General features: G+C 41.9%; 2 protein-coding genes across 6 annotated transcripts in view; both read left to right on the top strand.

Annotated features, from left to right (window-relative positions):
• RETREG1 (reticulophagy regulator 1) overlaps window positions 1–9,596 on the top strand; it is a 69,623-nt gene extending 60,027 nt beyond the window's left edge. For all 3 annotated transcript variants that reach the window (XM_052781306.1, XM_052781315.1, XM_052781324.1), the window contains 3 exons: window positions 1,032–1,096; window positions 2,225–2,351; window positions 5,320–9,596. In XM_052781306.1, the coding sequence (XP_052637266.1) occupies window positions 1,032–1,096; window positions 2,225–2,351; window positions 5,320–5,831 (704 nt within the window). In that variant the 3' untranslated portion in view covers window positions 5,832–9,596. The remainder of the gene's footprint in view (window positions 1–1,031; window positions 1,097–2,224; window positions 2,352–5,319) is intronic.
• Window positions 9,597–9,922: 326 nt separating this feature from the next.
• ZNF622 (zinc finger protein 622) lies at window positions 9,923–18,934 on the top strand. 3 transcript variants are annotated; one of them, XM_052781346.1, is made up of 8 exons: window positions 9,923–9,986; window positions 10,638–10,684; window positions 11,777–12,385; window positions 14,272–14,526; window positions 15,242–15,404; window positions 16,806–16,918; window positions 17,799–17,942; window positions 18,555–18,934. In XM_052781346.1, the coding sequence occupies exons 3-8, from the start codon at window positions 11,779–11,781 to the stop codon at window positions 18,680–18,682; spliced, it is 1,410 nt and encodes a 469-aa protein (XP_052637306.1). In that variant the 5' UTR covers window positions 9,923–9,986; window positions 10,638–10,684; window positions 11,777–11,778; the 3' UTR covers window positions 18,683–18,934. The 3 variants fall into 3 exon arrangements, with proteins under 3 accessions (XP_052637306.1, XP_052637312.1, XP_052637297.1); XM_052781352.1 differs by having other exon boundaries at window positions 9,969–9,986; window positions 10,646–10,684; XM_052781337.1 differs by lacking the exon at window positions 9,923–9,986 and adding an exon at window positions 10,335–10,429.
• The last annotated feature ends 4,727 nt before the right edge of the window (window positions 18,935–23,661 follow it).

A 23,661-nucleotide genomic window follows, 5' to 3' on the forward strand; every position in this document is an offset into this window, starting at 1 on the left:
ATACAGTGTGCTGTTCTAGACACGATGAGAGAGGAACCATCTGCCTTTTCCCCTTCTCTTATATATAATGCAGTAGTTGTTGGAAATAAGGAATAATGCATTGAAAATTTTCTTTCATGTATTAGTCCGCCTTTTTCTACTTTTAAGTGAAACTGGCAGAGAGATCGATCAGACTATTTCATGAATTCATAAGCCAGCACTGGGAAAATAGTTGAGGTTAGATTCACTCTTTCCTGCCTCTCACCCTCCGGTTTAATTTAACCCAGACAAGTACCCTACCTTGCTTCGCCGCTTGGGTTCACCACATGGGTTCACAAACCCTTGTACTGGCACAAGAGAGGAAATAGAAAGTCACAAAAATAGGCAACCAAGAATAATACGACTGTGTTTTTCAGGTTATATTAGTTTAAAATATTCATGAGGCTATTCTCAGACAGAGAGGGGAGGTGAAATTTGTGTGTCTCTTCATCTGTAAGGAGCAACATTCTACCAGACTTCAGAAGTTGTTTTGTATGCGTATTTGCATATAAATGTGAATGCAGGGTAGCTGGGTGCAAAGGAGGAGGAATTTGTGAGCAAAGATTACATGCAAGTATCCAGAAAATGCTTGTTCTCATGTAAAAGTAATGTGCTGGGATAACTACGCTGCCTGTTCTAACAATATGTTACAACTGTGTGTTGTACCAGCAGTGCAGTTCAAAAGATAGATATATATTGCCGGGGCAGGTAACATGATGGTGGGCAACAGACACTTCTGAAGGAGTGCAACACAGGTAAATAACATCTCTTGGAATGTATTTCAGAGCAACATTCTCTCTCCCACTTTGGCAGCTGCACAATATATTTTGATAAATATCTAGCCTCTCAGTCAGCCTTGTTTCCCTCACCTTAGTAGCATATTACGTAAATGATGCACTGTGTCCACAGGTGAAAGTTTACTGCACTATGCGAGCTGTGTGACAGAGAACACACACTGAACCTCGAAGTCCGTTGTCATGAGTAGCATAAAAAATATTTTTTTTTTCTTTCAGAAACAGCAAAAACAAAACCCACAGAAGATGACAGTGAATTAGACATATCAGCTCTGTGTCCTAAGGTGACTTCTTTTCAGTCAGCCCTATCTTGCTTTTAAAATCTATATAGATAATGGAGAGTATCTAGACTACTGTCTCTGTTCTTCTGTGGAAGACTTTAATCTGCCCAGGAGGCTGTGTTCCTGAACTAAGCAGTATGTTTTAAAAGTCATTCATAGTCTCCATCTTTAGGCTTATACTAATTAACTTACTGCAGTTGTGACTTTTGGCCTTCAAGGTAATGGTTTCTCTGGCCTACTAAACTAAGAATGTGTTTATTTCATATCGGCTGTAGAATGATTAAACTAGAATTGAATAGCAAAGGTGACTATTTTTATTTGCAACAGTGAAAATGCAGTTAATTTTTATCAAATTAAAATAGAAAAGGGAAATGTTTGTAGAAAACCTACGTAATTTGTCAGATACTTTTGTAATCACCTGTCTGATCATTTTCAATGATAGTGTGAATCAGTATATTATCTATAAATATGTTTCTAGATATGTATGACAACACTCTAATGTCTCCTTTCTCTCTTAATATTCTAAATAACTGTATGGCAAAGGATTTTCCATTGCTTGAGATTTATAGGAATTCTTACGCAGTTTTATCAGTAGTGTGTAAAGTCTGACTTTGACAGTGATCGCTTCGAAGGTGTTCTTGTAGTCTGAAAAAAAATAAATTTATATCCCATGGGATAAAATTTTGTAGCTGACATAATTAAATATTGTTGGATAAATTCATAAAGGATAATGATTTTTTTTTTACTTAGCTAATTTTTTACTGTCTTACGGATAATGGACTGGTTTTTTGATCCAAGTTTATGCATTTCTTTACATTTATGTGTATTTTGTATTCACAGGCTGATTCTGCTTTCATTACAGTAGAATGTTACTTTCAGAATGAATAACTGGAATTTTCTATGCTTCTTTAGTATAATACAGCTTTCAGTTACTACAAAGAGGAATGCTTCGCTTCTAAGTATTGTATACTCCTATTATTTTCATGTTTCTACAATTAAAGCTTAAATAGGAGGCGATTTCTATTGCTGTGACGTGCAAGAGGCTTCTTTTTCAGTATCTAAGCATTGGCTTCCTGTAGTGTGAATTTTTGGAGTATAAGAATACCATGTATGGGACTTTTTTATGTGTAGGTTAGTCCTGCAGTTGTTGCCAAAGAGCTGTCAGTGTCTGACACAGATGTATCGGAAGTATCTTGGACCGATAACGGGACCTTTAACTTATCCGAGGGGTATTCTCCACAGACAGACACATCTGATGGTATGTAATGGCTTCATCTATTTCATCGATGAGTTGCAATCATGTAAGTTACCTGAAAATGATCAGAAAATTTGAGGACAGAAGTTTTTTGGGTTGGGTTCCCGCCCCCTACAATGAATTTAAAATTAATTTCAGTGTTTTATATAATTTTGGATACATCTTATGTAAGAACGGTCCTCATCTTAAAAATAATAAAGTACATCAGTAAGTGGCTAAATAAATAAGTAGTGGTGGGTAAAACCGACACATTCAGTAAGTGCCAGATTTAGCTCTCCCTCCTGCCAAACCTTTTAAGCAAGTAAACCTTTTAAGTTAAGTTAAGCTTACACAATGCTTTCATGGGTAAGCTATACAAATAAAAGCTGAGGAAGAAAAAGTGAATACTTTGAATTGCTAAACAGCCAATTAAAGAAGTATTATTAGGTTTTGTGACTAGAATGCTAATGAAGACAGCCAGCAGTGAGCCTAAATTAGATGTGAACACTAAGACTAGGAGAAGATTCTCAAGCACTTGTCTTGATCTCAAGCAGATCTTTAAGTTCTTACTTTTTACAGAGCAAGCTTTCAGTTAGCACTTTGCCTGAATAAAGATTAATGACAACAGTAGTTTGGTGTAATCTTATATGTGGATTTGTTGCTCTGCTCGTCTTGCATTTCTCCTCTTCTAGAAAAAGTTCACTGTAAATGACAAGTAGGGTGATATTACTTAACAACATTATGCAGGCCAAATTAATTTATTCTGTTAATATTTCAAGTTGTAAATAGACAGCATTGTACAATCACAGAATCAGAAGTTGGAATAAGCCATTGTCATTCATCTCATCTAACAGCCTATTCAAAGCAGGTTCAACTTTATCAAGTTGCTCAGGGCTGTGACCATTTGAATTTTGAGCATTTCCAGTGGCAGAGATTCAGCAACCTCCCTGAACAGCCTTTTTCAATATTTTCTCACCCTCACGATGAAAAAGTTTTTTTTTTATAGTGAGTCAAAATTTCCCATGTTCCAGCTTGTGTCAATTTACTCTCATCCTACCACTGTGCACCTTTAAGAAGAGTCAGGCCCCGTCTTCTCTATACCTTCCCTTTAGGTAAAGACAGTTATATGATCCCCCCCTTTGCTGTCTTCTCTTAAGGCCAAACAAAACCCATTCTCTCAGCATCTCCTCATATGTCCTGTTCTCCAGCCCCCTAATAATCATGCTGGCCCTCCACAGAACTCACTCCAGTCTTCCATCTGTCTTGTACTGGAGAGGTCAAAACAGGACAAAGTACTCCAAATGTGTGCTCTCAGGTGCTGAATAGAGGGGGGAAATCCCTTCCATTGACTGTCCGACTTCATTTTTGCTAGTATAGCTCAGTATGCAGTTGGCCTTCCTTGCTGGAAGGGCATACCACTGACTTGCTGTCCACAGGTCTTTCTCTTGAACGCTGCTTTCTGTCTCGTTGCCCCCAACCTGTAGTGCTGCACAGATTATTCCATCCCCGATGCAGGACTTCGCATTTGCTTTTGTTGAATTTCATGATGTTCCTTTTCAGCCTGTTCATTTCTCCAGCCTGTTGAGGTCCCTCTGAGGGCACCCTGCCCTCCAGAATATCAAATACACCTGCCCCACACCAGTTCCTTTCTGCCTGTGAACTTGCTGAGAATGCACTCCATCCTCTCATCCAGGTCATTAATAAAAACATTGAACAGTGTTGGTTTCAGTGCCTTTGAGAGACACCACTAATAACTGGCCTCCAGTTGGACCTTGTATCACTGATCACAGCCCTTTGACCCTGGCAGTCCAGCCAATTTTCCACCCACCTTACAGTTCACTTAACCAGTTCGCTCGCCAGTCTGGCCATAAGGATAATGTGGGAAACTGCGTAAAAGGCCTTGTTAAGTGAAAAATAAGCAACATCCACTCTTCTCCCCTACGGAGCATTTCAGCAAATGGGACATACACACAAGTGCAAGACCAGATGGGATGCATCCAAGGACTGGCTCATCTCCTGTCAAAGCTCTGTACATTTGAGCCACCACTCTGCATACAGCACAACCCTTCCTCCTCACCTTCCCAGCCTGTTTTTCCTAAAGAAAATGGAGAATATGACGTATGAGACATTTTTAGGATTCATTTCGTTAGCCCTTATGAATGCACCTTTTGCTTGTTTTCATAGAAAGTAAGTTCAAACGGATTATTTTTTACCTTCTCATTCTAATACTAGATCAAACTATTCCCTTATGCTCATTTAGGCCTTTTCCACAGGCCATGTACTGTACAGTATGTTGTACACATTTCTAATAACAAATATTATGCCATTAATGCAGCCATTAAAATCTAATACTTTGTTTACATTCTGCTTTTTATCCTCTTGAAAACATGAAACAATCCCAGTTATCCACAGAGTTCCCATTTTCTGTTTCCTATATAACACAAGCATTGGCCAAGACAGGAAAAAGTTATAAATCAAGTCTTTATACGGGTTTTATATTTTTATTTAAACACATAAACATTCCTTTTTTTATTCTACAACTGTATTAAAAGCTTGTAATACATTCATACATGGTTACATATTTGTAATTTATATATATTGTGAAGAAAAAGAGTTTAGAGACCTGTTATCACATTGTAAATTTTAGGACTTTATGTGGCTGGTATATTTAGAACTAGCTGTGCTGAAGATTTGCATGGGTTGTTTCGTATACAGCTAGATACCATTTTAAAAAGATATTTTCCTCAAATAACTTTCTGAGTTATGTTGACACCAGGTGATTTGTGGTACTAGATTTACAACCTCAAAACCATTTTATTTTAGATGTCGCACAAAGGTCCTCTGCATTGAGACTGCAGGAATACTACTAGACTATGGATTAGTAAATGTCTTCAAAGGAACACTTATGAATTGCATTTTTACATTTGGCTGCTTTTTTGGGAAGCCTTTCGTGTTTGCTTAATACTGTTTCCTTCTGTTAACCCTGTAATAGATTTTGACCGACCTAGTGATCATGAAGAAGCTTTCGCTAGAGATCTTTCAGAATTTCCTTCCTTAGAAAATGGTGCCGGAACAAATGATGATGACGACTCAAGCATCGGTATGCCCATCCAGCAAAACCAAAAAAGAGAACAAACATATTTCAAGGTGGATCGTGCTTCCAGACAGAGTAAAGAGAGACCGTCCACTGCAGGGCTCTCCTTGCCTTTGACCAGTGACCAAACCTTTAATTTAATGAGTGGAATTGCTGGGGATGTCATCGCAGCTGCCGTGTCTGCTGCCATCAAAGACCAGTTGCAGTCCGCACAGCAAGCTCCCTCACAGGCAGTGCCCAGTTTGAGCGAGGAGACAGACACAGAGGAGGCTGATGATTTTGAACTGCTTGACCAGTCTGAGCTTGAGCAGATTGAGAAAGAATTGGGACTTTCACAAGGCCAAGAAGCAGAATCCCAGGAAAAGAAAAAATCTTCAGGCTTCCTTTCAAATCTGCTTGGAAGTCATTAACCTGGAAATTGCAGCTGGTAACATAGAAGAAATTAAACATAAAACACACAAAAAAAAAATCAAATGCAAAAAAAAAAAAAAGGAAAATTCTGAGCTGTAAGCTTTAACTATCCCTTTAGATGTGTTGTAATAACTTCCCTTACGCAGAGTGAATTAACTGGATAAATATCAGCTGATACTGATAGTTTAATGTTTCTGGTAGTTACACCTCAATGTAATAGCATGGAAATGAATTATCTATCCACTGTTTGGTTGCAGATGAGTGTTGGAGGTCAGTTGTTCAAAAGAGTTGGGGGAGAGGGTTTTTTATCTTTTTGCCAACCATGTATTTTGGGGTCCTGAGCCAAATATTCAACATCGGCAGTTTATTTACTCTTGGTTGCCAATCATGTAATACAATTAATGATGCACACAGCGAGGGTAAATTGCCAGAGGATTGCAATGAGATTAACTAAATCTTACCTCCTTCAATCATACCGAAAAGTATGAATCCCTGCAGTTAGCATTACGTATAGTGCATCTACTATATATGAAACACATTAACCAGCACAACTCTAGTTTAACTGTGTGTGCAACACTATCAAAGAACTTGATTTCATACTTAAAACCTTTGAATTCTTTTGGATATGGTGATGCATTTCCAAGTTTTTTGCTGTTTTAGGCTTGTAGAGTTGTAAAGTGGCATGCTATTTGACTGACCACCTGCTGTGTTCCTTGATAGAGTCTGGTCCTTGGCAGTATTGCCCACGTAAAGTCAGCCAACACATTTTTATATTTAAGAGTTAATATGTAAACCGAACAACCTTTCTGGAAGCAGGTGAGGGTAGTTATTGTTTGGAATAGAGGTTAGAGGTAAAAAAAAAGAAATAAAGAAAAGGCTTTTTTTAGATGCCACTTCCTTAATTCAAGATTCTGTGGGTTTGGGCTTTTTTTTCCCCAGGACAGCTGCCATCACTTGCAACAAAAGTTGTGTTGCAAGCTGAATATTTTAAGACACCTAAAAGTATTCGGTGAGGTCATTTGCTATAGAAGACACTCAGAATCTTCTTCTTGGCCTGCAATTTAAAACAAACAAAAAAGAACTTGTTTAAATTATTTGCCTGTTAAAACTCCACAACTCCACACATGCTGAGTGAGTGGCATGGGATCTTAAGCAGGTAACTTATTTAACTTTTTCTAGGGCTTTTTTGTTCACCTGCGACAAAATTGAATTGTCATACCAAGCAATAGTAATCAAAGAAATAGGAAGAAGTAAAGCTAGTTTTTTTAATGTGATGTAAACCATTAGCAAAGTTGAGGGACCATGTCAGCTGCTACTACTCCTCGAGTGATTTTCCATTTGCTGGCATTTGAAGAGGTGAATACTGTCATCCAGGACCCTCAGAAAGTACAGCAACAGATTATAAAAATCTTCCACTAACATATATGTGTAGGTAAACCTGTGTTTAAAGTTAACTCCATTTTATTTTTTTTTCCTTTTGAGGTGAAATAATAGGCAGATGGCCAAAAAGAGTGTAGCGAAAGGAAAGAGGCTGAGAATTTTTGACACTAGCTTTATCGTTGCTTGTGCTTTTGTGTCAGTAATGCATATTGACCGTGTTCGCTGTCCTTCACCAGTAAAAAAGTGAGCCTGTGCCTTCATTATCAAATCCATTATGAACTAAGTGGATGCTGGATATAGATCCCACAAGATGCAGCTTTTGAAATTACAACATCTTAACATTAAAAGCGAGTTTCTGGAAATGATTAAAAAACCATGGCCACATCACTTCCACAGCGTTGGTTGCTAAGTTTCCTTTTTAGCTTCCCCCCAGCCTGTCCTTCCCATTTTTTAAAAAACTAAAAGAAGCTTTTGCTGGGAAATCAGTAAGTTTAAAGGCAATTTAAATTTCTCAGATGAGTTAAAAGCCTCACTTCCTTGCTGCATGTTTAGGACAATCTATACAGTTAGAAGAGTACAACTTCCAAGTTGCCAGTAAAACTTTGTAGGACACCCAAAAAAACGTGTGCTCCCTTGTACAGGAGTACTGGTGCCAGGAGGGGAAACGGGCTACGGGACAGGGAGAGGCGGGAGGGAGGGAGCAGTCCTTCACAGGCTTTTCGGGAGCGGGTTGATGGGACGGACTAGCTGGCTGTCAATGGTGGCATTACAACAGCGTGCACTTTATTGTTGTTTTATGAAGAATACTTGTGGTTATAAAAGTACGTAACACAGGGGCACTCTTCTAGAATAATAGATTAGATCAAGAAGGAGAAGCAGTTGAAGGAGTTTCTTGGACTTTTTGTAAATGATCCATTTTCTGGTTTCAAGATAGAACAATAGATTGATTTTTCTCCAGTACGAGTCTCAATTTACTTTTTTTTTTTCCCCCCAGAAAGAAAAACAATGTAAAACTTGAGCAAGCAAATCATTAAAGTTTAGGGGCATAATGGCTTATCTGAGTGTCTTTAGAATTTTATTTTTCTGTTCTCGTGGTAGTCGATTCAAGCCCCTAAATGCTGTGTAATGGGAAGGAAGTAATTCTGTAGCATTTAATATTCTTCCTCAGGTAGTGGAAAGATGCTTAATTTTCTGCAGGAGATTACCTCTTCCCTCCCAAACAACTGCATGTAAGAAACACTTTGCTTGGACACGATACATTCCACTGCCAGCAGTTTGACAGCAAAACACAAAGAAAACGTTTCTCTCCTTTGTGAGATCCCATCCACGCTGCCTTTAGTTGGAAATCCCTCGAGAAACCTTCATTTTGCTGTATTCTAGCAGCAGCCACAAAATAGCAGTTCCTTAAAAATTCCTGTCACAATGGTCCACTGCGTCTTTCCTACCGAGCACTGTCGTCACCTTCCCATCTTCCAAAACTGAGTACACGGACAGGAAGAAAGGCAAGCGAGTATGAGGTAGCACGTAGCTTTGAAATGTGCATTTTGTTCCCTGAAAACCTGCCTGCGTGCAATTTCCAGTCAAAAGGCAACACAGCGTGGAGGGCGAGATCGGAGAGCGTGGATGTCTGAGCGAGTGCCACGGGGTAACACAGGGTATGATCTTGCTGTGGGATCACTTCTGCCCGCGTCATTGTCTGGTGTGCTCTTACCTGGCAGTAAACGGAGGATGCCGTGTATTTTTGCAGTCGCGTGGTTAAAGCATTCGCCCTCCCTCGCCTTGCAGTGGCTTCTTCACGTGTCCCTGCTGAAGAAAACAGCGTGTGTCAGGACAGGGTCTGTGGGACGCGGTTCGGTCCTTCGTACTTGGAAAATTGCCCCTTGCGTCAGTACATCCGAGTGACGGGCGGAGTGATGGCCATTTGATGGGTGGCCTTAGGGGTGTCAAATCTGGTGTGAAAGGGCCCGTTTTCAGCACACGGGGCTTTTTCCGTGTGTCTGTGCTACACACCTACTTACCATTCTTCAGTTTGTTCGTGGAAAAAAAATAATTACGCAGAGGAGGGGAAATAATTTTAACCCAAAGTAATAGGAACTGAAGAAATCCTCGTTTCACTTGGGTTTTGTTCGTTTTGCACTTTTCCCAGGCTGTCTAAGCTTTCTGAACAAATTCCTCGCAGTCTCCACGCCTGTTCTCAGCGCGCGAGCGGCCTGGCAGTCTGTCACCACCACCTCCCCAGGCAACCAGAAACTGGAAACTTACAAAAATGTCTTTATTTAAAATATTTTGCAGCACTTTACCTAGCCTGATTACTATTTTGTAAACATGGAATTATTCTATTGTTTGTAAAACCATTTAATAAATATGTGTTAGTTTTTACCTTTCATCGTAGCCAATGGTGTGTTTGTTCCCAAAATAGAGAAACGCATGCACCCCCCACACCTCCCCAACACCAAAACCGAGCGCCTGTCAGTGGGGTTTGGCCGCTCCCGTGTTTTATTCCCGACATTAACCCGCCGTGGGCTGGCACCCACCCTGAACCTTGCTCTGGGCCCTCAGCCCCACAGCCCGCCATTTTCCCGCCCTTCGCCTCAGGCGGCGGGGGGGGGGGGGGGGCAGGGAGCGCTGCGGGGCCTCCGCGCCGGCAGGGGGCGTGAGCAGCGGCGGGCGGGGCGGGGCGGGCCCGGCTCTTCTTTCCTTCCTTCCTTCCTTCCTTCCTGCTGGCGCTTCCGGCGGCAGCGGCGCGGAGGGACTCCCGGTACGGCGGGACGTAGGTATGTGGGCGGCGAGGGCGGCCCGGCCCGGCCCGGCCCGGCCCGGCTCGGCTCGGCTCGGCTCGGCTCGGCTCCGCTGGGGGTGGCGGGGAGGGTGAGGCCCGGCCCGGCCCGGCCCCGGGCGGCCTGCGCGGCCTGGGGGTGTCCCCGTCAGCCCTGCCCGAGTCGCGTCAGGCGGCGGCCTCCGCCTGTCCCCCTCCTTGCGTTATAATTGTTTTTCCTTTTTCTCCACTTAGCAGTCGGGTAGGAAGGTTTACGGTTTTGGATCCTTTCAGTTACATACCTCTGCCTCTGATCTGTTTTGGGGGGCTTTTGTTTTTAATCGCCCCAAGGGTAATCTAGCGTGTAGCTGCTCTCCATCTGTAATAAACCGGTTCAAACTGTTCTGTCCCTGAGGTTTCCGCGAGGAGTTTGTGATTAACAGCAAACGTGATTCTGCGTCGGTTGGTTTATGGCAGTAAAATATCTGCTTGGGCTGGGAGAGGGATGCGGAGCTCTGCAGGTGGAGGGAAATGCTTTAGAGAGCAATCGGGATCCCTCACGTTTTTCTCTGAAACAAAAAGCATCTGTTACACTGAATGGATGCTTGCAGTATTTCAAATAAAATAGCCTGGCCTTTATTTTCTGTTAATGTGTTTTCTGTCCCTGTAGGATTACAGATAACGCAAGCAGTAAATTTGGAATCCAGCTCTTCCAAGGTAAGAGCATTTGATAAAGTACTTTTGAACTCTGTGCATGTTTGTGTTTTTCACTGCTGCTTCTCTCTGTTGATAGCTCCTGGGAGGGGCTGCTGTTCCTCTACCTGCTTTCAGACCCCCCTCCTCCTCATGTGTTCTTTCTTTTTTTTTTTTTTTTTCCAGATTAAACCATAGTGTTTCTAAATTGTTTAAAAGATGGGGGTGGCTATAGGGATCTCTGGTTAGATCATCATTTTTTGGTCTTTGCTTTTGGAGTGTTCGAGAGATTCCATCAACTTTGCTTAAAAAAAAAGTTAAGTTTTATTAAGAACTGAAAAGGAAGGACATGTGTGGCTTTGGAAGGGACAGCATCAGTCACAGGTCACTGCCCTCCAGTTGTCCTGTGACAGCCCCAGTAACACAGCTTGATGGGATGGTGGGAAGTGGAGGAAGACCAGGGTAGCAGTGGCTTCAAGCCCTGGATCTAGGCATGACTGACTGCATCTCCAAATTAACAGTTCTGTGGGGTGAAGTGTTGTTGACAGTGCGTGTGCTACTCCAAAATAGCTGAGAGAGGGTTTTATTTTTAAATGCAGTAACTTTTTTTTCCATTTGGTAAGGCTGTGGAAAATGGAAAATAGGCATGAAAGCAGGTTTTCCCTTTTTACCCTTATTTTGGAGGAATCGCTAGTCTCCTCAAAAGCATATAGTTGGCAGAACACAAGCTTGATAAGAACCTTTAGTTTCTGATCTTCAGTAAAAAGTGCAGAGCTTTTCAAGCACTGCTGCTAGGGCTGGGAACCCTCTCGTTCTGTGTCCGAGCCCTGACAAGCACAGTCAGTGCTGGGTCCAGAGCTGGAATGCTCAGATGCTGCTGTGTTACGAGTAATCTCTGATAACTATATCAAAGTCTTTTATTTTTTTTCTTCTTTTGCTCCTTCTAGTACACAGATGTTTGCTAATGCCAGCGTTTAATAAATTTAATTCTGTACCAGAACTGTACGTCTTATGCTGCCTTACATGGGTGCTGTCAGGATGTTGCGTTTGGGGTTTTTCGTGGCTGTTACTTATCTTCGTTAGCATGATTATAATTTTTTTTTCCCTGCTTTCTAGTAATGGCAACCTACACTTGTATCACTTGCCGTGTGGCTTTCAAGGATGCTGACATTCAGCGTGCCCATTACAAAACTGACTGGCACAGATACAACCTGAAGCGTAAGGTTGCTGACATGCCTCCTGTGACTGCTGAGAATTTCCAAGAGAGAGTCCTAGCGCAGAGAGCGGTAGCAGAGGAGCAGAACAAAATCACTGCCACTTACTGCACAGTTTGCAGCAAGAGATTCTCCACCTTCAATGCCTACGAGAATCACTTGAAGTCCAAGAAGCACCTGGAGTTGGAGAAGAAAGCTGTTCAAGCTGTCAGCAAGAAGGTGAAAATATTAAATGAAAAGAACCTGGAAAAGGGACTGGCCCTGGAGAGTGTAAACAAAGATGAAATGAACGCAGCTATTCAGCAAGCCATCAGAGCTCAGCCATCTTCATCTCCAAAGAAGACACCTTTACCTCCTGGTAATGCAAGCAGCTCCCCAGTTTCTACGGGAAGCGCCAGCTTATCACAGAGTAGAGAACGATGGGAAAAACCTCCACGGGTACAGTGGTTTGAACAGCAAGCAAAGAAGCTGGCCAAACAACAAGCAGAGGAAGAAGAGGATATGGAAGAAGGTAAGGCAATGAACATACTCACAAGACATAGCTTGGGGTAAGCTATGTAGTTGTTGGTTTTTTGTAAAAGCCTCTCTCTATTTCTGTACTAGTACAGCATTTTCCATCACAAAAGCTCTTCCTGTTGATTAGATTTTCAGCTTAACAAAGGAGTTAAGGTTGGCCTGTGCTTGCAGTCAAGGACTCTGTGTTAGTGTCTGAACTGCCAGCTGCGCAAGATAATAATGTGTGTGAAGGTTGAATATAAACAGTCGCTAATGTGAGCACTCTTTCCCATGTAAAATTCTAGGGGAAGTTTCCTTTAAGGAAGGCTAACATAAAAGTTTACCCTAAAACTACTTCTGAAAAAATAGATGAACAAAAATCCAATCACGATGATTTGCTGTTGTCCCATCAATCCATCAATCGCTTTACTAATCTATTGAAGGGAGGTGGGTGTGGCGTTGGTTTTGTTTTTCTCTGCCCATCAAGACCAGAGGAGGAAGTTTGTTCCTTAGCCTGACACTGTGTGGCATAGCTTCTCAACATGTTGGCATCTATATTAAAATTGCTTTAAGAGTTGCCACCGCAACTGCCTGTTCCTGGTGCTTCACCCTCACCGCTTGTGTGGATACAGCTCTTTGTTGAAGGTCAGCCTGGAAAGCGGACAACTGAAAAGATCAGAGCTTCAGAATTCCCAGAAAAGGGTTATTTTTAACCTGGATGCTTTCAGTGCTGTAGTTTACAGTGCAGCTGCAAATGCATCTATTGGAGCAGTTGAGTGGGGTGATTAAACTGCAGCAAGGGGACAGGTATGAATGAAGTGGGACCATCCTATGCCAGGTTCATTACTGAAACCATTGTGTCATGTTATTACATCTGTTACAGCAGTTTTATGCTGGTGAAATTTCAGTTGCAATGCAGGGAATCTGTTCTACAGGAGAAGAAACTTATACCTCTGAACATGCATCTTACCATCTCAAGAAGGAGCCAACTTGCACCTGTTTTGTATTAATGTGTTAGTCAAATTGTAATGCTAAAACCTCAGTAGATTTCTGAATGTTAATTTTCCCTTTCAGTGTTTGTCCACGAATGTTTCCTACGAGTCCTGTTAATTCAGTGTCAGGCTTTTAAAATGATTAAACTATATCCTATAGCGAAGATCTCTAACTAGCAGCCTACAACACTGAGGAGCACTGTTCCCTGTTCTCAAACACTCTGTGTGCATGGCAGTTGGAAGGGGACCAGTAGGAACAGAGTACTGGGAAATGCTCTCTGCCCCAGATCTGAACTCCTTAAAAAAGATTTCTAGACCCCTCTAGCGGTATAGTCAGATTGCTGGTTCATCTGTCCATTAATGAGCTCTGCAGTAATCTTGCAAATGTGTAAAATTGTTAGTGTATGTTGGCATATACTAACGTATAACATAACCTAGTGCGTCTGTGACAGCTGGCTTTGTTCTTCTCTGTTGTTAAAGATGTAAGCGTGAACAGGAGTGTGTTTTCCCTCACTGCTGAGTCACTGCTGGAAATGAGTATTTTCATGATTCTGACAGAGTTGTATTGTTTTTAATGAGCCATGCTTGTGTTCTTGTGCTGTGGTGAATTACATTTAAGGCTTTAAAACAGCAATAAAGTGTTAATAGTTGAGAAAATGGAGGGGGAGAAAAATACTGGGTCTGCCAACTTTTTTATGGGCAGACTTGAGATTTGCTGTACGTCTTACAAAGAAACGTATTCTACTGGCAATGGTATATTCTTGCACCTGGAAGTGACTGTGTGGCACTTAGCTGTAAGAATAGAAAATGCAGCATTTTCCATGATAACTTTTTCTAACTTACTTGGGACTTGTTTTGCTTGGGAGAAATAATCCATATAAGTAAATATTTTTTAAACTTCCTTTAAAAGACTGGGAAGATATGGATTCTGATGAAGACATCGGCTCTGAAGAAGAGATGGAAAGTGTGGGAGAAGAGGAGGAGGAGCAGGCGGAAGCTGAAAGCACTTCTGCTCTTGCGGCCATACCAGTCACGGACTGCTTGTTCTGTCCCCACCATTCAAGATCTCTCACGAAAAATGTGGCACACATGACAAAAGTTCACAGTTTCTTTATTCCAGACATCGAGTACCTTGTGGATCTCAGAGGACTAATCAAGTACCTGGGTATGCATGTAAATGTTCTCTGATTTTCGATCAGGATAATTATATACTGTTATCGCTTATTTTCACTTGGAGATGACTTAAAATGCTTTGGGTTTGGGGTTTTTTCTGTAAAATTTGAGCGCTGTCTAGTTTGGTATTTTGATCATGAACAGCACCGCAGGCTTTCTGGGGAGAGTGAGCGAAAACCCCACTGAGCAAACGTGGCCACGTACCCTGTAGGTCTTGTGTATTTTTCTAATGTTGAGAAAGTTGTTCAGCTAACACAAAATTTAGGACAAAACTCTGTTGCTAAAGTGTGCATATGAACTGCGTTATCCTACTAATGAGTCGCAAGTATTTGCCTTATCAGTTTACAGTACTTGTGAGATTGCTAAAAGCTAGAAAAAGCGTATCTTCCTTGAAGTCTACAAGTAATGTTGAGAATAAAATAATTTTGGAGTATCAGATAGAAAACTGTATTGGAAGTATGAAATTTGTTACTGAGAATACATAATGATCCATACCTTGTCATAAGGAATCTTTAAATGCACAGACTTGTCTCTGATGGAGCCATAGGGTCAAGGCATACGAACAGCAGGGCTTTTCTGGAAATGAAGGGCTCAAGGCTTTTCTTGGTCTCTCTGCCTGCAAGCTGGGAAGCCAACATCACAGAAATGTTAATTATTGACTAGTGAGGCTCTGTTCAGACCAATAGAAGTGTCAATGTTTTCTGCAGGAGAGAAGGTTGGTGTTGGGAAAATCTGCATCTGGTGCAATGAAAAAGGAAAATCCTTCTACTCTACAGAAGCAGTACAGGCTCACATGAATGATAAAAGTCACTGCAAACTCTTCACAGATGGAGATGCTGCCCTGGAATTTGCAGACTTCTATGATTTTAGGTGAGAATGCTTTTCTTTGAGTGGAGCACAGGTGGGGACGGACAAAAGGACAGTTGAATATTACATCAGAAACTATTATTCATTCTTAAAATTTAGTCCTGTTTGGTTCTGATGCTTATTTTGTGTAGCTGTGTTGTTGTGCACAACTAAGCAGCCGCTCACTCACTTCCCCCCACCCAGTGGGATGGGGGAGAGAATTGGAAAAAAAAAAAAAAGGTAGAACTTGTGGGTTGAGATAACATCAGTTTAATAGGACAGAAAGGAAGAAACTAATAATGGTAATAATAACAGTAATAACTTGACAGTAATAATAATAGAAGGATTGGAATATCCAAAACAAGTGATGCACAGTGCAACTGCTCACCACCACTAGCTGACTGATGCCCAGTTAGTTCCTGAGCAGCAATCCCCACCCCAGCCAACTCCCCCCAGTTTATATACTGGACATGACGTCCCATGGTATGGAATATCCCTTTGGCCAGTTTGGGTCAGCTGCCCTGGCTGTGTCCCCTCCCAGCTTCTTGTGCCCCTCCAGCCTTCTTGCTGGCTGGGCAAGAGAAGCTGAAAAACCCTTGACTTAGGATAAACACTGCTTAGCAACAACTGAAAACGTCAGTGTGTTGGCAACATTCTTCTCATACTGAACACAAAACACAACACTGTACGAGCTACTAGAAAAAAAATTAACTCTATCCCAGCCAAAACCAGGACAAGGTGGTTCACCACGTTTCTAGGTAAGCGTAACAACACGATTGGTTCTCCTCTCCTGTGACCACTAACACTGGTCCCACATGAAAATATATTTTGAATTCTGTTTTGTATATTTGCTGTTACTGAGTTTAGATTTCAGTGTACCAGCAAAGACCATAAAAGGGCATAACTGTCTCTTCCATTACCTTTTAGTCAGATTGTGGGCTTAATACCTACTGAGAATTTTTTTTTTTTTTTTTTTTTTTTGAGGTAGCTGGAGTTAAACAGGACTGCTGTGATTTAGAGGCCTCTTGTTGAACTTTCTGTAACTTATCCTAAGCTGTGTATATTTTGGTCAGAAATACCTCCTGTTATGGCGACAGGTGGATTTAGTGTTGCTTCTCGGAGCGCTCATTCAGTAGCTGTGCAGAGCTGGTGGGCTGCACAGTGGTGGCTTTTCACTGTAAGTCTCTGTTAAGTGTGCAGCGGCAGAACTGTGCTGAGTAATAGATCTGGGTGGAGGAAGGGTGGTCCTTGTCTTCAGCCTCTGTTCAGGGCAGGTGCTACTGGGAAGAACTCTCAAACCAAGGTAGGTGAAATGTGATCGTTTGTGGCTTGCTGTAGCGGTGCATGGCAGTTCTTCTGTGCGATGGGTCTGGATAGCTGTGGCTGCTCACCACGTATAAACCATGTACTGCTACTCTTCCACAGGAGTAGTTACCCTGATCACAAGGATGGGGAAGATGTGGAGGTGCCTGGAGAGCGCCCAGCAGAGAGAGAGTTAGATTATGATGACGACACCATGGAGCTCATCCTTCCTTCAGGTAGGCATAGGATTTGTGTAATGATGTACTTTCTCTGCATTTCTCGTAGCTGCAGCTGTTACCTGCAGCATAGGTCATTATTGTAAGTGTTTTCCTTTGGCAAGGGAGAAAGTAATTTTGCATCTGAGTGTCTTTGGGGTTTTGTCCTCACGTTCCATTATTTTTGCTACCAAGTAGTTCAACTTTTTCAGCATTAATGTGTATGTGGACTGGGGCAGGGGGTTCCTTTGCCCACTTTACCTCTTCATTAACATGCGACTTTCATGGTATACTCCGAGAGTTTCCGTATCTTGTTTTAGTGCAACTTGGAGAGGCTATAACTTAGGTTATCTACTGTAGGTTTTTTGCAGAGAGGCAGCTGGCAACTAATTCAGTAACCTAGTTCCTTAAAATTATTTAAACAACCTTACTCTTGCCTGTATAGCATTTGGTGCTCTTGCTTGCATTATTTTTTTGTTGTTTTGGTGTTTTTTATATGAGGGGACCTCAGCCCTTTCATTCTGAAAAGCACTGCCAACTGTGCAGTTACAGAAGATTTCCTGAATGTCAGCAAGTTACCTCCCTGGTTACTTGAAACAGCATTGCGCCTTTGCTCATTCCCTAATTAAAATCTTTTCTGATAACTGCCTGTTTGTTATCTGAGCTAAGGCCGCCTTGAACAACAGCACTCTTTGGTTCTTTTCTTCAAGGCAGAGTACAGTACAGCAGCTCTTGCAGTAATTACATGGAGTTCCTAACAGTCATAGAGTTTTTAACATTCTGGGCCTTTTAAAAGCATGTCTCAGCTTAGGGATTTTCCACAGTTTTCACAATATGCTTGAATACTGCATTTCAGAAGCTGCTTTATTATGCATAATAAGATGTCCCTGCCTCTGAACAGGTGCAAGAGTGGGTCATCGTTCTTTAATGAGATACTACAAGCAACGGTTTGGTCCGTCAAGAACAGTGGCTGTTGCGAAAAATAAGAAAGCAGTGGGACGGGTGTTGCAGCAGTACAGAGCTTTGGGCTGGACAAATCAAACAGGTAAGTGGCAATGTAAGGTTTTTGCAGAGGAGGAGGTTCTAGGATGTCATCACTCTACAATTAAATAGGTCGAGTTTTTTTCAAATTTCTGGGGTTTTATGCAGTAGTTTTTTCCACTCAGTTCTCTTTCATTCCTGACACCCAAGCAGAATACGTTATCAGAAGTTGTTTGTGTCTAAATGTGCATTGCATTCTGTGCAAACCCTTCAGTTCATTAGCATGCGTGTTTGTGATATTTGGTGACTTCCTAAGATTTGTTGGGTTTCTGCCTGTCAAAACCACTACTCTTGCTATTTAATAATGTAACATAAACCATTCTTTGACAGAATACTTTCCCGGTTGGGGAGCAGTGATGTGATCTGTATCCACTTGTGAAATAAAAGAACTGCACGTTGGAATGCAAAACAACCTTTTCCCTTAATCACAGTCACGGGTATTCACACAGAGAACTGGCCTTTCCCAAGAGAAAAGTGAAAAGAAGTGTGCCAGTATGGAAAGGAAAACGTATAGCTAACTGCTGGTGTAAATGGATAGATTAGCTGGTTTGCCTATAAGTAGTAAGTAAGTTTACAGACATTTATCCCTCTTTCTCTTCCTCCTCTCTCCCTGAAGGGACAGTCTTTGCTCAGCAGCACGATATGCAGTACCTGCAGAGGATGAAGTCAAAGTGGATGCTCAAGACAGGAATGAGTAACAATGCTACAAAGCAGATGTATTTCCGGGTGCAAGTCAGATTCTGAGTTCCCAGGAGAGCTGCATGCAACTGGTTTGGGGAAGGGGGATTTAATGGTTTCTGGGTCGAGGATTCTGTTATTAAAATGGACTTGGTACCTATCAAACGGGGATGTGTATGCTCGTGTGCCACCCTGTCTATGAGAAGAAGAGCAGGGAGCTTGCCTCTTCCAGTGAAATGATGGTTGGCCTAACTTAAAATGATTAAACGGAGTATGTGGCAAAGTAGTCATGGCTATGAATAAAGATGCATGCATAGTCTTGCTGTCCATCTTTGTGAAATCCATTTCGGTGGGGCAGTTGACATTGTCATTTGTCTGAATATCTTCGGTTTCCAATTCTGCAAAGTGGTTGAGGCCAAGAGAAGATCCTAGATCTAAGAGCCTGAGATGGAGTGTGTTGAAGGTTTTCGCTTGTGGTGCCAGAGATACGATAGCTGCGTGTTTTGGACTTCTGGCTGGCACTGTTGAAGTGAAAATTTGAGAGCAGAGATTCTGGGAAGGTTGAGGGATAATTGTCTGAAGAAATGCACTGATGGAAAACATAACTCCAGGATTAACATTGTCCTCAGAAGTTGACTGTACCAGCTTAATGCTCCAGCTCAGGGCTGGATTAATAATTTACAGCGCAGTTGTTTTATGTTGAATTTAATGAATTTTCATTACCTAAAAACTGCTTAAAATTACCATAACATTTAGATGAATGTCAATCAGAATTTCTGATGATCTGTTAAAGATTTCCTGATTAAAACTCTGAAGTTACTACTGATGGCAGCTTTTGTTGTTCCCATTGAGTACTGGTGTTTCGTATGATCTTACTGAAGGAAAGTGACCCACGACACATATTGGCTAGAACGGAGGCACGCTCTCCACTTAAGCAGGCAAACAGTTACAGGCAGGTGTAGAGAAAACCTGCTTGCTGAAGAGCTGAGGCAGCAGAGCTAGTGTTTGTCCTGGTGTTGTAGATGTTAAAAGCTTCTGTGACCTTACCAGTTCCTCTGACCTTCGTGTAAGGAGGTGGGCAGTTACACACACAAAGGTGTAGGCTAGCTTGTGAAGGCCTGAGCTGTAATGTGCTGGACACTGTAAGTGTATGCCACAGGAAAATGGTGATTTGTTTGCCTGTCCATTCATTGTGAAGGCAGCTGCCACTGGTTGAAGTCAAGTTGCACTTCTGTGTTTTAGGATTACTCTGGATTCCCTAGTAGTGGCTTTCGTTGGCATGATTTTAATAGAAGTTTTCTTCCTCTCCTATGAATGGTGTGCGCATAATATCACTGGGAGTGCTAGGGGGAGAATTTGTCAATTAACACCGTATTTTGACCTCTTAAAATAATCCACTAAAGTCTCCTAAGATGTAAATTCAGAAAGAGTAGTACTGTTGGCATACCAGTGCTTCTGAAAGAGTGGTGTATGTATGGGACTCTTAGGAAACTGATCATTTCACAATGGAGGTGCATGCCAGGTATTTTTGTTATGAGGATTTGTCTGCGGTGTTTTGCTTTTTGGGTTTTTTTCTGTTTTTTAGTAAGTTCTGCTGCCTTGGAAGTTTTTTGCTGTTCCAGCTTTTACTGAAAAGACAGAACTTGATCAGTAATGCAGACTATAGATTTGACACAGCATTTGCTAAGTCAAGTGACTAACACATTAAAAAAGGTACAGATTTGAGTGAAGGGAAAACTGAAGCAGAGAGAAGTTTAAAGAAAGGCTGTGTTCACATTGAAAATCTTAAAGTTGGGTTGATAAATGAGTACCTCCTTTTTCCTGGCAAGGCAGAGTTACTGCCATTGTGTATCCATAGCTGCATCTAGCTCACATTTGAATTTATTCTAGAGGGTTTGCTCTGTGTTTTGGGGCTTTACTGTCAAAGTTAGAAGTAAGGAATCTAGTCTCAGCTATGTGACTCAGGCTATGTGAATCTTAAGACATCATATCCTTCATTACACTCATAACCTGGCCCAACTTGCAATTATGGTATGTGTTTCTAGCACTGAGAGTATATCCTACTTATATTTGTCAAACCTCAGCATCTGGCCCTTGGGAACTGCTCGTATCTTTTCCTTTGAAGCTAGAGATTACTATTAAAGGGTCTTACATTTATGGACAAGTTAGATTGTATTTCCACATAGAGCAAAATGAAATGCTACAAAAACGTAGAAATAGAAGGGTTAGACTTCCTAACCTTAATCTTAACTTGAAGCCTGCTGAACTGGCTTTGAATACCAGTATAGGTCAGCAGTGAGCATCAGAGCGGTGTTCAGTCTGGAGCTTTTGGAAAACACTTGTGGAATATCCAAATTTACATTAAGGACAGGACAATTACCCTGGAAGAGTCTTGGGCATAACCTAGTAGAATTGCCAAAGTTCTAGAGGTAGGTGTTAAAGAAGTCTTGGCAGTGAAGGAGAAATACAAGGAGATAATTGATCCAGTGACAAAGGACTTTGGGTCTTGACTTTGGTTCAGGCTGAAGGTGCATGGAGTTTGATATGAAAGGGCAACCAAAGGAAACTCCTGTTCTCTGTGCAGACTCGCTCAAAGAAGCCTGCTGCTTATGAAAAGATGGGGATTGCCTGATTTTCCTGAACAGTCTAGTTCAGAAGGAAATGCAAGTAAGCAAAAATGAAAACTGGTAGTCATTTGGCAAGTCACAGGGAAGCTGAAGGAGGCAATTTGTATAGTGTGCACCTATGATTCTGTCCTGTACGTCATACTGCAGTCACAAGAAAATGGAGGAGAGGTGTGGAAACCTACTGGTATTTTAAAGGAAGAATTTTCGCTCTAAGCTGAAAATGGGTGCCTTGGAAAACCAGCAGAGGGCATAGGAAAGCTTTTCCCAGAATTGTGTTTACTATGAAAATAAATAAAGTCTAGTAAGAGTACATTCATGCAGAATACTGGTAGGGTGAGAAGGTAAAGCTCACCACTAACATGAGTTAGGATGATCACTAGACTTCTGTGAGATTAATAGCTATTAATATCTTTATGCAGGTCCAGGGAGAGCATTGCTAGCAAAGGGTAACTAGAAGAAGTATGTAGATTGTCTACAGTGTTCAGCAACAGTGCTACAGTCTGCACAGCCTGTAGGGTAACTCCAGCTATGTAAAAGCATCTGAGAGTATTTTTATTAAACACGCTTCACAGTGTTACAGTTTAGTCTTTTACCTCCCTAGCCTAAATCCTAAAGGTTGTACGAAGGATAGCTGAGGCCAGTTTTTTTTATTTGCTGAAGGAATTCCAAATAATGATGGTTCCCATCAAGGAGCTATGTTTCCAGCTATGACCTAGCCTTGCACTCATGCTGCCCTGCTCTGACCTTGCATTTTCTGGCTCTTATGATCAGAATGAGAAGAAAGTCAAGTCTAGAGGTAACCAAGTGATTTGAAACAGTCTCTGGATATAGTGGGTACTCTGGGGCAAGAATTTCCTGGTATGATTGTAATTCAGTGGGTGTGCTGTTCCCAGAGGAGATGATCCCTTCTCAAGCTGGTCCATGCATAGTAGGAAAGGCTGGGAAGAAGCATAGAAAAGGTATCCCATTTTGGACAAGGTTGGGGTTCTGCCTGCCTGTCCAACCAGTAATAGCTGAATGTTGAAGTGGTCCCAATGCTGCATCAGGCATTGCAGAATGAGTCAGCAGAATGAAAGAATTGGCAAAGCTGATAGAGTACATCTGCTGTCTCCTTTTGGAAGTAGTTCCGTTTTGTACGCTTAAGTTATCTAAAAGCAGCCCAAGTGGTACTAGAGGGAAAAACCTGTACCCATTATCTGGAAGGGAAGGGCTAGGAAAGAGAGAGAAACAGGAGAGTCAGATATGTAAAATATCCTAACAGCTTATTGCGCTGAAGCTGTGTCGTGGTTTAACCCCAGCCAGCAACTAAACACCACGCAGCCGCTCACTCACTCCCCCCCACCCAGTGGGAGGGGGGAGAAAATCGAGAAAAGAAGCAAAACCCGTGGGTTGAGATAAGAACAGTTTAATAGAACAGAAAAGAAGAAACTAATAATGATAATGATAACACTAATAAAATGACAACAGCAATAATGAAAGGATTGGAATGTACAAATGATACGCAGTGCAATTGCTCACCACCCGCCGACCGACCCCCAGCCAATCCCCCGAGCGGCGAATCCCTGCCCCCCCACTTCCCCGTTTCTGTACTGGATGGGACGTCACATGGTATGGAATACACCGTTGGCCAGTTTGGGTCAGGTGCCCTGGCTGTGTCCTGTGCCAACTTCTTGTGCCCCTCCAGCTTTCTCACTGGCTGGGCATGAGAAGCTGAAAAATCCTTGACATTAGTCTAAACACTACTGAGCAACAACTGAAAACATCAGTGTTATCAACATTCTTCGCTCTGAACTCAAAACATAGCACTGTACCAGCTACTAGGAAGACAGTTAACTCTATCCCAGCTGAAACCAGGACAGTATCCACCCCTTATTCTATACCATCGACGTCATGCACAGTTCCCATACCTTTAGTTACATCCTGATCAATCATCACCTTTCCATCCCTTTAAGACATATGAGCAATGATATATATATATGTATACACACACAGAGATATCATTCCTTTAGTTCATGGGTCATGTTCATAAAATGTTCATTGAGTTCATTTAGTTTCCGACTCTGGGCTCCATCTGTCATACCAGTCTTTCTGGGCAGGAGGGATGGTGCAAAGTCCTCTCAGTCGGTAGAGCAGAATTGGGCTTCAGTGCAGTGTGACAAGCAGGTGACATTTGGCGCAGCAGGAGGATGGTGTGCACCGTTGGATTGTTGCATGCTGGAGTCAGTTCTGGTTCCATCACTACTGCGCTTTGCTCAGTTTTATCACAGTTCTTTTCTTGCTTGATCTAAGTAATTCTTACTATAGTACTATGGATATAGCACATAATTATAGTAAGGATAATATACAGTAGCAGGGGGTTATATAGCAACTAATATACAGTTTAATTCTGGCTGTTCTCACCTAAAATTAAATCCCCTT

This window comes from Harpia harpyja, chromosome 1, assembly GCF_026419915.1.
Source record: "Harpia harpyja isolate bHarHar1 chromosome 1, bHarHar1 primary haplotype, whole genome shotgun sequence".
NCBI classification, from domain to species: Eukaryota; Metazoa; Chordata; class Aves; order Accipitriformes; family Accipitridae; genus Harpia; species Harpia harpyja.

What these genes read in the sequence shown, in the direction of transcription:
- ZNF622 (XM_052781346.1), top strand. Translation starts at nt 11,779, where the DNA reads ATGGCAACCTACACTTGTATCACTTGCCGTGTGGCTTTCAAGGATGCT. An exon ending in AGAAGAGGATATGGAAGAAG is followed by an intron (nt 12,386 to 14,271) that starts GTAAGGCAATGA and finishes TTCCTTTAAAAG; the next exon opens with ACTGGGAAGATATGGATTCT. An exon ending in GCAGACTTCTATGATTTTAG is followed by an intron (nt 15,405 to 16,805) that starts GTGAGAATGCTT and finishes ACTCTTCCACAG; the next exon opens with GAGTAGTTACCCTGATCACA.